The sequence below is a fragment of the Muntiacus reevesi genome, chromosome 3, assembly GCF_963930625.1.
Source record: "Muntiacus reevesi chromosome 3, mMunRee1.1, whole genome shotgun sequence".
NCBI lineage: Eukaryota > Metazoa > Chordata > Mammalia > Artiodactyla > Cervidae > Muntiacus > Muntiacus reevesi.
Window position 1 is genome coordinate 129,726,075 of NC_089251.1, and position 12,554 is coordinate 129,738,628.

Below are 12,554 nucleotides of genomic sequence, written 5' to 3' on the forward strand. Positions count from 1 at the left end.
ACTTACCACCAGGAAGGATCACATCTACTCCCAAATTATCCGGAAAACCTAACTGAAGCTGTCTGGAGCTCCTCCTACTCCTGCATGCCCTCGCTCACCCTTTTCGAGTGCGCCCCGTCAGTACCACGGACAGCGAAACAGGGCCTTTCTAGGCGGGCTTCTCCCTCTTCTCTCCGAATGCTCCGGAGGTCTCCGTGGAGACCAGGGTCACAGACGCCAGCGCTCCACTGCAGCCAGGGCCTCCTCGGGCCAATGAAAAACTGAATGGGGCGCTTAGTTAAGTGGTTAAGAAGGCAATGGGGACCAAAGAGGAATCTCAGGCTAAATAGCTTACTTTTCTTCCTTCAACCCCAAAGAATGGCTCCTGAGTCTTCCAGGCTGCCTGTGTACTACCCTCCCTGGCGATTAAGGGCTAGGTCTGAATCTCAAGCAGGGGTGGACCTCCCAAAGCTGCCCTGGGTAGGCATGTGGCTGAAACAGCCTTGAAGCACCCCATGGGTAGGGGAAAGAGTATGGGGCTAAGTGTACCATTCAGGCCCCACCTGAGAGTGGTGAAGACAGACTTAGCCAAGGCTGACTGAACTCTTGACAGAATGAATGGCAGGGAGACGTGGAGGAAAGAGAGAAAATAACTAGCTGATGCTGCCTCAATGAGCCACTCTGTAAAAGGGGAACAACTTCTGCTGTCCTCATCACTTATCCCCTAAATGGCCTGGGCGTTAATATGCAGGTGGTCAGAAAAGATGAAGGCAGGGGAGGCGGGGGGCGGGGGGTGGGGGGACGAGGTGGGGCAGGAATTCAGCCTTACCACCAGGCCTCATCCTCTGGCTCCTTCACTTTGCTCTCTGTAAGATGGAAGTCAGTGGGGGGAGGGGTGACGGAAACAGTAGCCGTTCTCAGGGACTCGACCCCTCCCCACTAGGCCCGCGGGGGCCCTAGGGCCCTGCCTGCGATAGTTCCACTCCCGCTCCCTCCCTCCCAAGGCCCAAAAAAAGGCTGGCGCAAAAACATCTGCAGGCGCTTCCAGCGCTTTATAGTTCTCTCCCGGACAGACGGACAGACAGACAATGCGGCCCGCACCGTCGGCCCGCATCATTGGCACCTTGGACACGGCACCAGGCCCAACCCAGTCCCTGGTACCCTCCCAGGAGAATTCTGGTCCGGCCTCAGATCAGCACCTCAGACAGTTCCGGGCCCACCCCACCCCTCCCCCCTCCCTCCGGAAACAACCAAATAAATTAAAAGTGGGGGTGGGTGGGGAGGACAAAAACACCTAAGGGCAAGGAAGAGGGGTGCTCCTCCCTCAGAGTAAGAAGAGTATTCTGTCTCCTCCCACCCTTCTGCTGAGGCGCCGCCGCCACCGCCGGGGTGACCTCCTAGGTTGATTTTTGCTCCCAAACCTCAGCCTCCTGAAGGTGGCATCCCCCTCCCCCCAACTCCCGGCATGCAACACGTTGGAAAAGGTGGGGATAGGTGGTGGGGATGGGGCGAAGGACCATCCTGGTGGTTGTTTGGGCTCCCAGGGTTGCAATTTCTGCTGTACCTAAGCCGATCCCAATCAAGAACTCATGTTCCCTTCGGTCTGGGGAGGAGAATACGGGGTCGCAGTCGGAGAGAGAAATGCAAGCTAACACAGGCGGAGAGGGGGGAAGGTAGACGAGAGGGGGAAGATGGTGACACATGCCAGGAGCGAGGAAAAAAGAAGAAGGGGAAATGGGGACAGAGGTGCAGAAAGAAACGGGGCAATGAGAGCGAGTCAGGTAGTGGGTAATATGGAGACGGAAACACACACCCAAGGAATGGAAAGTGGAACTGCGAGGAGGAAGGTGGGAGGGCAAAAGATGAAGGGAGGAGGGAAGGTGAAGATACAGGAAGGAGATGAAGAAATACAAGTCCGAGGGAGACGGACTTACACAGAGAAGGGAAGGGGAAGACCCGGGCAGAATTGGAGAGATGGGAGCGCAGACAGATAGAAAGGGTGAGGTTAGGGGTTCCTCTCCCGCGCTCATCCCCCACCCCCACCCTGCGCCCAGCAAATCCAAACGCCGAGGCCTCTGGCATCCTGGCCTCCACCTTCCCCTGCGGGGCAGGGGCGGCTCCTCCTCCGGCCACGGCGCGGAGCGGCGGTAGCAGCGGCGGCAGCTTGATGGTCCTGGGGGCTCCGAGTGTGTGTTAGGGGCTGGGGCGGGGGGCGGGCGCGGCCCTGGGTTATCCCTAGCGGTCCAGGTTCATAGTCCAGTGCTTGGCTCCAGTCGCGCAGCTGTCCCTGGCGGCCGAGGAGGAGGAGGAGGTGGAGGGAGCCGCGGGTGCGCCCGCGTTGGGTGGACCCCCGGCGCTGGCGGAGGCCTCGCCCTCGTTCTTGAGGTCTTGGAAGACCTGCGTGAAGAAGTGGGGGTCGGCATTGAGCCTCAGCATCTGAGGGCTGAGCCGCTGGATGAGGCGCAGGCAGCGTTGCCAGAAGCGCTCCTTGTCGGGCTCCACGAGGAAGGGCTTGAGCGGGTAGGAGATCTCGTTGCCCATGTAGGAGTAGGCGAGGTAGAGGCAGGTGAGGAAGGCGGCCTGCAGCTCGGCGGCCGACGCCAGCTCGTCCCCGCGCAGCGACTCGCGGCACAGCAGGTACACGAACACCAGGTTGGCGGGCGTAATGAAGGCCTGGTCTTGCCAGCCCTGCAGCAGCAGCGAGCGGTCCACTCCACGGAACCAGCCCACCAGCTCGCCTGGGCTCAGCTCTTTGAGACGGTAGCAGCGCCGGCACACGAAGTCGCCCAGGCAGCGCAGCAGCTCGCCGGTAGAAGCCTGCACGATGACCCGCCGCGGCGAGCCACCAGGGACCGGCGGCGCCGCCTGCGGGGCTGGGGGCGGCGGCGGCGGCGGCTTCCCTCCGCCCGAGCCTGGCGGCGGAGCGCCGGCGCTGCCCCCCGACGGCGGCTCGCAGGTGGCGGCGGCCGCGGGCACGGTGGGCACGGGCACCGCCAGGGGCTTGGCGGCGCCGCCGCCGTCGGGGGGATCCCGACCTTTGCGGAGAAGGTTCTCGCGGTTGCGTTGCTGGACCAGGGGGTCGGGGCCGGTGGACGCTGGCTTGGGCGTCACCTTCTTGCTGCCTTTCTTCTTCTTGGCGGACGCGGCCACAAGGCGCTTCCAGGTGAGCGCGGAGATGAGCACGGACGGCCGTTTGAGCCGGCTCTCGCCTTTGCCGCCCTTGCCCGCTGGCGGCGCCCCGTAGCCCCCCAGCGCCTCGTCTCCCGCGGGCGGCGCCTTCTTCTTCTCCTCGGGCAGCCCGCCGGGCCTCCGGCCCTTGGCCGAGGAGGCGGGGGAAAGAGACAGCACCGTGCCCATCCTGCAGAGCGGGGCCGGCGCCCGGGCCCCGGCGGGAACCGCGGGCGGCGCCCCTGCCCGCCGCCTCTGCTGCAGCCCCCGGGGACCCGGCGGTGGGGGCCCAGCCCCGGCCCGGGCGCGGGAACGGGCAGTGGAACGCGGCTGCTTTGGGTGTTCTGCGCCGGCTGCTCCGGGTCTGAGCTGCGCCAGCTGCAGCGTCAGCCCCACCCCTTGGGCCCAGTCTTCGCCGCGCCACGCCCCGTCTCACGCAGCCAATCCTTGCCCAAGCTGTCCTCCTAACCGGCAGCTGCGCTGACCAATAGAATCTCTCATGCCAACCTCAAGTTCCGCCCATCCCCATGTCTTGGTCTCTGGTCCAGTCCCTTCACCAGAAAGGCAAAAGGAGGAGGAGGTGGCTGGTTCGAGGACCTCGTCAGGGTCAGAGACGGTGGGTGGGTGGGTGTGGGAGGCTGCTCCCACCTACCCCTAGAGGCCCTAGGGCCCTGAGTCAACTTGTTTTGATGCACTGGATCGCGATAGCAGAGATGCCATGGGAACAGCCTTCCTCCCCTTTTGATTATGTGCTGGGGCGGGGGTGGGGGTGGGGGCGCAGCGTGGGCAGCTGCTTCATCGAGGCGAGTGCTTTCATCAAGGCGCCCAGGCCCCAGCTGGGTCGCACTGCACCAGCTCCTCCAATCTAGCAGTCGGTGGATTCCCTCTTAACTCTCCTCCCCTCCCTTCCCCCATGTGGCCACCAGGGAAGACTGCAGCAGGGGTATTCTTGCTCTGCCTGTGATGAGGTGTTGGCTGGTCCCTGGTCTGCCTGAAGGTCGCAACCCGCCTCCTTAGAGGCCTTTACTCTGGGGGTGGTAAGGCGCTCAGATTTGTCGCTGAGGCCACAGTTTGCCGACCTGATTCTCTGCTGCTGAGTCTGTGATAAGAGGCCCTGAGCTCTGGTCCCTGAGCTCTTGTGCTCTTTGCCCCTCCCCTCCAATCCCCTGATTTCACACTTGGGTAGATGATGGGTGATTGGTCCCTGGGGAAAGTCTGGAACTTGGTCTGTCCAGCTGCAGATAGCAGGCGGGCCGTCTGTGCAGAGGGAGGCCCAGGAGGGTTGGTCCCACCATGGCCAGTCCTGGGTCCAGGCTGAGATGGGTTTTCATTGTCACATGCTCCCTGCCATTCAGGTCCTAACTGACCCCATTCCCAGATCCAGGCTATTAGGCTGGGTCCTGCCCATTTCTCTCTGGGTCTGTCTGTTCTCTCCTTGGCACCCATAAGGCCTTTGTCCTGTATTTGGTATTCTCTAGGCCTTACCTGCAGGTCTGGAGCCCAGCTGGTTTGGGCTGTTCTATCTGCCTTGAAGGACTGTGTCCACCCTTCTCCTGGCCTGCTCTCTGGCTCCCCAGCACAGGAATCTTCTGGCTTCTTAAGTGGACTTTGGAGGTAGGTATGGGTTTCATGGAGGGCAGAAGCCTTCCCTTGTGGGTCAGATGGTAAAGAACACGCCTGCAGTGCAGGATCCCTGGGTCAGTAAGATCCCCTGGAGAAGGAAATGTCTACCCAGTCCAGTATTCTTGCCTGGAGAATCCCGTGGACAGAGAGCCTGGTGGGCTACAGTTGATGGGGGTGCAAAGAGTCTGACACAACTGAACGACTAACATACACATGGATTCAGCAGAATTCTGACTCGGCCCTGGAGTCACCTCTATGCTGCTCAGAGACCACCAACCCAGCTCCAAGGATCCACTGCTGTCAGGGCTGGTGTGTATGCACGTGTGTACCTAGTTCATTCCAGAGAGGCTATTTCAGAATCCCCGGGGGCTGCCAACAGAGGCACCAGCTCTCTCAGCTGTCCCACAGGCCCGCCCCACCCCACCCCTGTGGGGGCCTGTGGTCTAGCTGTATTGATTCCCTACCATACAGCACCTTACACAGGCCAACTTGTACCCTTCCCTGACTCAGCACTCAATTGTACTTTCTCAGTGGGGTCTCTCCTGTTCCCTTAGATCTGATCTTTGTTCTCTCACAGTTCAAGCTGACCTGCCCAACCTCTCATTCTCCCCATAGTTACTGAAAAATGTTCCCTCTTTTCAGTTTCTGTAATTGGTCCTACTTCCTCCTACAAGGCTTTCTGAGTCAGCCTTTATCTGACACCCAAGGAACAGTCGGTTCACCAGTAGTTAAGGACAGGCCCCATAGAGACTGAGTTGCACTGGCAGAAACACCAGGCACGTGGATTTGAATGGCACGTGGATCCTCTGCTCCCAGGAGTCCCTCACTGACGTAAGGCCTACTGCTGGTGTCATTCAGGACAAGAGTCTATGCACCCCCTACAGATGTCACCACTATGGGATCCCCATTACAAGCCCAGCAGTGACCTGCTGTCCTTTTAGAATTGAGTTCCCTCCTCTGCTTCAGGTGACTTAAAAGATCTTATTTCCCCTTCTCATCTTCATCTTGCCCTGCCTCAGACCCCCTCTCTTGGGCTCACATGATCACCACTCTCCTAGTCTGGTCATCCCTCTTGAATCTCTGAGCTCCTATCACTGGGCCAGGACCTTCCCTCAGACCACCAATCTGCCTTTGTCAAACTCTTGAAATTCCATCTCCTTCAAGAAGCTTTTACGGACTGACTGGGAGGGACTTGACGCCCTTCCTAACATCAATCTTTCTAACCTCTTCCCCTGCCAGCAGCAGCTGCTACATAACAACTCGGTTAAGGGCTGGGCTCTGAGTTCTCAGTTCAAGATGTGCAAGAAGTATATGGATGGAATTTTAAAGGGCAAGAAGACAAAATAATAAAAGCAAATCTATAAAGAGTTATGGCATTCCTGTTACCAAAAACGTTTGCAGTATTAAGGCAGGAGAGAGGGAGTTATGTCTCTACAGGGTGGAGGCCAAGGAGGATAAGCACAGTGAAACTGGAAAGGCATCCTGAGAAGGTGGGCTTTATGGAAGGACAGTGGACCACCAGGGAATTCCCCAAATGAGCCCCATCTTTAAGGGAACACCCAATGGCAATGCTGCTCAAACTCTTCTGCCCTTTGGCTGCTTTTTATCTTTTTATCTGATAAGTCATGGTCTAGGAGGCAGGAGTTTTCAGTTCAGTTCAGCTCAGTCGTGTCCAACTCTGTGACTCCATGGACTGCACACCAGGCTTCCCTGTCGATCACCAACTCCCAGAGCTTGCTCAAACTCATGTCCATCAGGTCGGTGATACCATCCAACCATCTCATCCTCTGTCAGGAGTTTTAGTCCACAGCTTATTAATTGTATGACTTGAGGAAGTCATTTCAGCTCTCCCTTCACATTACAATGCAGGAATTCTACATATTTTTATTATTAGGCAAAAAAAAAAAATACTGAAGGAGGAAGATAATATCTTGGGATTAAACTTAAAAATGGTTCTTAAAGCCTCTTCTAGCTCTACGAATCTGTTTCTAAATAAAACCTGCCCTGTGAATCTGTTTCACTTTCTAGCTCCAGTCCTGTCTGGTTCTCCCTGCTTCTGCCTGATGGGCTCAGGCACAGCATCTGTGTGAGGCCTGCCCTTCTGCAGTTCTACCCAGGAGATGAAGGGGAGGGGTGCTCAGGCTGTCAGCAATGTAAACGTCCCTAGGTCCCTCCAAGCTTTAAGGGAGGGAAGCCTGAAAGGACAAGATGCCAAGATGGCCAAGTTCCAGGGTCTCTCCAGTAAACATCAAGGCGGGAGGCCCTGGAACTCAAGGTCATTGCATCTGATGTCTCCAAGAGGCCCCTACAAAGGGGCTGATGACAATGTAGGTTCTTAAAACGGCCACAGAAGAGACTCAGCCTGGGCATCTGAATGCCTGGATCTGGCTGCCTCCTACCCTGATTCAGTACTCCCACCCGAAGGCCTCGGCTCCTGAGGTGTGCAAAGGGAGAGCATATGCACCAGCCCTCCCTCCCTCTATGGAGGACCTTACCCCAGGGGAGCTGGGGTGGGGAGGCAGTGGAGGGAGTAGGAACCCCGCCTCCCCCCAGGCAACAATGGGGAGTGTACAAAGAAAGCAGAGAGGGACTTCCCAGTGGCCCAGTGGTTAAGACTCTGCACTTCCAGTGCAGGGGGCAGGGGTTCGATCCTTGGTCAGGAACTAAGATCCCACATGCCTCGCATGGCCAAAAAAAGAAAAAAGAAAGCAGAGAGAAGAGATGGGCTTGACAAAGGAGGTGCTGCTAGCTGCCAAGAGGGAAACCCCATGTTCTCATGCCTTTCACTTTCCAGCAGACCCCGTGCTAGGCGGACTTAATTGAGGAGCCCAAATAAAGGCTTTATAGAAAAGAAAATAGGGTTGATAAGCACAGTTGCGGAAGTGGTGCTCCGGGACAGGGGGAGAAGAGACCAAGACTGAGAAGCTGGAAGGCCCAGGATTAAGGGTCAGGGGAAGACAAGGGCGAGGCTGGGGCTCCTTTTCCTTGCCCTAAGCTCTGCTCCCTTAATAAAGCCTTGGTCTACCCTCTAGGTTCCTGATGCCAGCCCTCCCACATCCTCATACTTCTTCATATTTGGACCTTCTCTCCCCGGCTCTCTGGCTCCTGCTTTCATCTCCCTTTGTTGCCCCCTAAAAACAGTTCTCTCTACCCAGTCCTCCCAGCCACATATATATATATGTATGTATATATATACTCTCCAATAGCTTTATTTCTCAGTTCATCTTCTCCTGCCTCCACCAAGCCCATTTTTTGCCTCCTCTCTTTCACCCCCTACCCCAGCCACAAGCATCTCTGTCTCTTCCCTGCTCTGCTGGAGCCCAGCATAGCACTCCAGATGCAGGAGCAGATCAAGAAGGGTGGGGTGGTGGCTGTTGCTTTTCTGGGATATTCTTAGCCTGTCTGGGGGCTGGAGCTGGAATCAGCGTTTCCATCTCAACCAGGCAGGTGGCTGCAGGAAAGCTGCCGCTGTGACTGGGTCTTCGTGTAGCTGTCTGTCTCCTTCCCTGTCTCTGTCCTCTATCCTGAATCCACCCTGTGAGTCCTATCTTCCCATCTTGGTGCCCTGGGATGGGAGAAGGGCTCTCTCTGCCCTGGCTTGAGCCCAGGGAGGTTTGAAAAACCCCGTCCTGGAGACTCTTGGGGGAAGAAAAGAGGCTTTGAGAACTCTAGCTAGATATTCCCTGGGTTCCCACACAATTTCTGCCCCGCTTTCATCTGCCCCAACAATCCCTGTTGTTGTTTAGTTGCTCAGTTGTATCTGACTCTCTGTGGCCCCATGGCTGCCAGGCTTCCCTGTCCTTCACTCTCTCTCAGAGTTTGCTCAAATTCATGTCCGCTGAGTATATGATGCCATCTGACCATCTCATCCTCTGTCACCCCCTGCATGGAACTTGATCCCTAAACTCTAGGGATGTTCAGATCCCTAAACTCATGATCATGAGAGCCTTTCTAATCTTGACTTAAATTCAACCTGGAGTTCGGGGGCTGCCTCCTGAGAGAGGCTGAGCCCTGGGTTACAGTGCTTCTTTGGGACTGAACAAGGAGCTCACTGTCCCAGACTCCTTCGTTAGCAGAAGGAGGGGCCAGGAAGAGATCTGATTCATTCACAAATAGCACTGAAAATATTCGTCACCTTAAAAAAAAAAAAAAAAGACAGTGTGGTGGTTCATACATGAGTTCTAGAGTCATGCAGGTCTGAATTCAAGCCAATCCCCCCTCCCCCCACCCCACCACTTATGAGCTGAGGGACCTTGGGCAAGTTTCTTAATTCTTCTGAGGCCTGTAAAGGTGGACCATCATAGGGTTGCTGTAAGATTTTATTTAATTTCACAATGAAACACAATGCTTGTATATTATATGTGCATGGTGCTTGGTGTTACAAAATGTGAGTTACTACAAAATTATACTGTCATTATTTTTACAGGGCAGGAACAGTTTGTCTGACCTGTACCATTAGCATTTTTTTTCTCTCATTAGAACATTTTTCATTAAAGGGCAGGGGAAGTACTATCATTTCTTTTTGTTTGACTTTTGAGACCTGAATTTAGAGCTATCCTTTCTTCTGGGCCATTATGCTGGCAGCTATTGCTACTCAGACTGTTCCTGGGTGGGGGGTTGTTTGATTTGATTCCTGAGGTCACAAAGACCTGCCAGCATATCAGGCACTGGCCCCCTTCTCCAGTTCACTGTGGGCCTCATTAATTTTGTGAAGCTTTGTGTACCTGCCATGTGCCCGGCACCATGCTGGCCCTGCATTCTGACTGCACTTTTCAGAGGGCGTTCTCTGGCTACTCATCTCACACCCTGCTGTTTCTACAAAGCTCCTGAGACTCCATGGAGGGTCAGATCTTCTTTTCAAGAGTTTTGAGAAACTGTTCTGCAAAATTATGAAGTCCATGATAGCAAATACTATTTGAGAAACTGTCAGCTAGAAAGTACTGGGTTAGGGGCTGGGAATAGGAAATGGAATTGGGGCGGGGGTGACCTCTGGCCTTCAAAGAATATACAACAGAAATTACAGAGAGATGAAAAATAATAATAAATAGTAGTAAGTTGATCCGTGTCCTCTGGTGAGTTACAGAGAGCGGGACTGGACCACCTGACCAGTCCTGCCCATCCCCCTCCACCTTCTACCTTTGCAGCTAATCTACCTCCAGCTTATCCTGAAGTCTTGCAGCTAAACAACCACTGGCAGGGGGGTAAAATCAATTTTTAACTGAGGTCCTGTTCCTCTATCTGGTATTGTGTCTTCTGCAGTCCACGGCCTTTCCTCTCCGCCCTCAAGCTGTGATAGTACTAAACACCTTTCCCAAGGCAGAGCCAGGCCTTAGCCACCGCCTGCTCACTACCCTCTGAGCAATGAGGGTTAGTGAGTAACTGCTTGTGGGAGGAGCCCTGGTAGATCTGCTAATGGCCCAACACTGGAGAGGAGCCACTTATGCTTACTTCCTATTTGTCCAGGGTCAGGGGCTGACAGGGGATGAGGTTTGTAATAGATTCGTTAATTTATGCTTTCATCTCTGTGGTCTCAAAATATAAAATCAATCCTTTATTTTTATCTCTTTTAAGTGAAAAAGCAATCCTGATTTTATCACCTAGAGCCACACACATACTCAGTTTTTAAAAAATAATTATTTATTTTTTATTGCACTGGGGTTTTGTTGCTGTGTGTGGGCTTTCTCTAGTTGCAGGGAGTGGGGGTTGTTCTCTAGTTGCAGCGCGCAGGCTCTTCATTGTGGTGGCATCTCTTATTGCAAAGCACAGGCTCTAGGCTCATGGGCTTCAGGAGTTGTGGCTCAAGGACTCCAGCCAGAGGGCTCAGTAGTTGTGGGGCAGGGGTACAGATGACCCATGGCATGTGGAGTCTCCCTGGACCAGGGATCGGATCTATGTCCCCTGCAATGGCAGGTGGGTTCTTATCCACTGTATCACCAGGGAAGTCCCATACTCACTTTTGATTTGGGGTAGGGGAGTGGAAAATGGCAACCCACTCCAGAATTCTTGCCTGGAGAATCCCATGGACAGAGGAGCCTGGTGGGCTACAGTCCATGGTGTTGCAGAGTTGGACATGACTGAGCAATTGAACAACAAGAAGGCAGAGGGGAAGTGTAGGAAGTGTAAATAAGTGTAAAGTCTGCTAGGTTAATTGGTAACTTCTAAACTACTCTGCCTAGCAGAGTCATTGGAAGGAACTTTGTAAAAATACAATTTCTGGAACCTATCTCAGACCCATGGCATCATAATTTCTTTGGGTGGTCTTAAGAGAAAGAGGAAAACCTGGGGAGATGGCTGGGTCCCACCTGTTTGTTCTGTTAAACACCACTGCTCCTGCTGCCAGAAGAGTATCCAGACTCCCTGCAGTAAGAATACCCTAACTTGCTTTTGGGAAATCACTTCTCCCACACTCTCAATTCATGTGGTTTACACGGGGCAATGGTCGTGTCTTTTCCATGTACCTAATGGCCAGACTCAGGACCACCTGTACTGAATACTGTGCTTTACAGCTTACAAAGCACATCCTTAGACAAGATTTCACCTGATACGTCCAACAGCCTCGTTAATAGTTATGTATCTGACCATCTACCTCCCTAGTCACAATGGATCAGAGATGGGCTGACAACCAAAGCCAATTTTAACAAGATGCTGTTCTCAGCATTTTACTAGAACTATTGAGAATGAGATGTTTTTCTTCCTCTGAGGCTGCTAAGCATTGAGATGTTGGTGACTCTCTTGCCCTCACATGGAGAGAGGTCATCTGAACTAATACCCATGAAAACAGAGGCAACATATGGAGGGACAGATTCCTCATGTAATTTTAGCCCCTGGATCCAGCTGGACCTAATGCAAGTCTATGACCTAATAAGTACCCCTCCTTCCCCCTTTTTTTCCTAATCTTAAAGTAATTTGAGTAGCAAATTTAATATTTACAAAGGAAAAAAGTTCCAATAAATAGAACTTTCTGCCTGGAAATTTTCCTTCTGGACATTTGTTGCTAACTTCAGAGAAGTACGTGTTGGGTCTTGATGACTGAAGGGGGTGGTCTCTCGCATCTGGTTGTCAGTGAAGGACTGTCTGGATGAAACACTGTAGACCACAACCTGGCTCCTGACCCCAAGGCTTATTTCCTGCTGAATTTCTCAATTCTCCTCGTGCAAACTGTAGCTGGTGATTGGTGTTCATTGGATCCCAGTAACCCTCAAAGTAAAAGCCTTGGGACAAGAAAGCCATTTCCCCACAGCCTGCACAATTGTCAAGTCTTCTTTCTGGGCAGCTGCCAGGTTGCATTCCTTGGAGATCAGCTTCCTGCTAAATAGGAAACTTGATGCTTCACCCTCCATCATGCTTCTGAATCAAGTTTGCCCCCAACCAGTGTAAGAGGCAGCTGTGGCCACACAGAACCATTTGTTATCATCAGGGCCATTAGCACAATGTCTCTGAGGAGCAGGGTAGGGGTAGGTTTGAGCTTTAAGCTGCCCCAGGATTCTCTTCCAGGACTTCTGTCTGGCGTGCCCTTGGGCAGCTCTCTCAGAAGGATGGCCGGGGCCCCAACAAAGCCACAATTTTGGGTTACAACATGGTTCATCTCTCTCTCTCTCTCTCTCTCTCTCTTAACTCTGAGGCTGCTTACTTTCAAGTAGCTTCTGGATTATTCTGCATTAGGACAATATTTTCCTATCCTACTCTATGATCCAAATACACAATCTTGATAGTGATTGTGTGACTACCTCAGCATCCATTTAGAATTCATCTTTCCATTCATTCACTCAACACAAATTGATGAG

The 12,554-nt window shown here is 53.6% G+C and overlaps 1 protein-coding gene across 1 annotated transcript; it reads right to left on the bottom strand.

Annotated features, from left to right (window-relative positions):
• Positions 1 to 2,214: 2,214 nt before the first annotated feature.
• Positions 2,215 to 3,336, bottom strand: CDK5R2 (cyclin dependent kinase 5 regulatory subunit 2). Its single transcript, XM_065927652.1, has one exon. It carries the CDS (start codon positions 3,334 to 3,336, stop codon positions 2,215 to 2,217), a length of 1,122 nt encoding a protein of 373 aa, XP_065783724.1.
• Between the last annotated feature and the right edge of the window lie 9,218 nt (positions 3,337 to 12,554).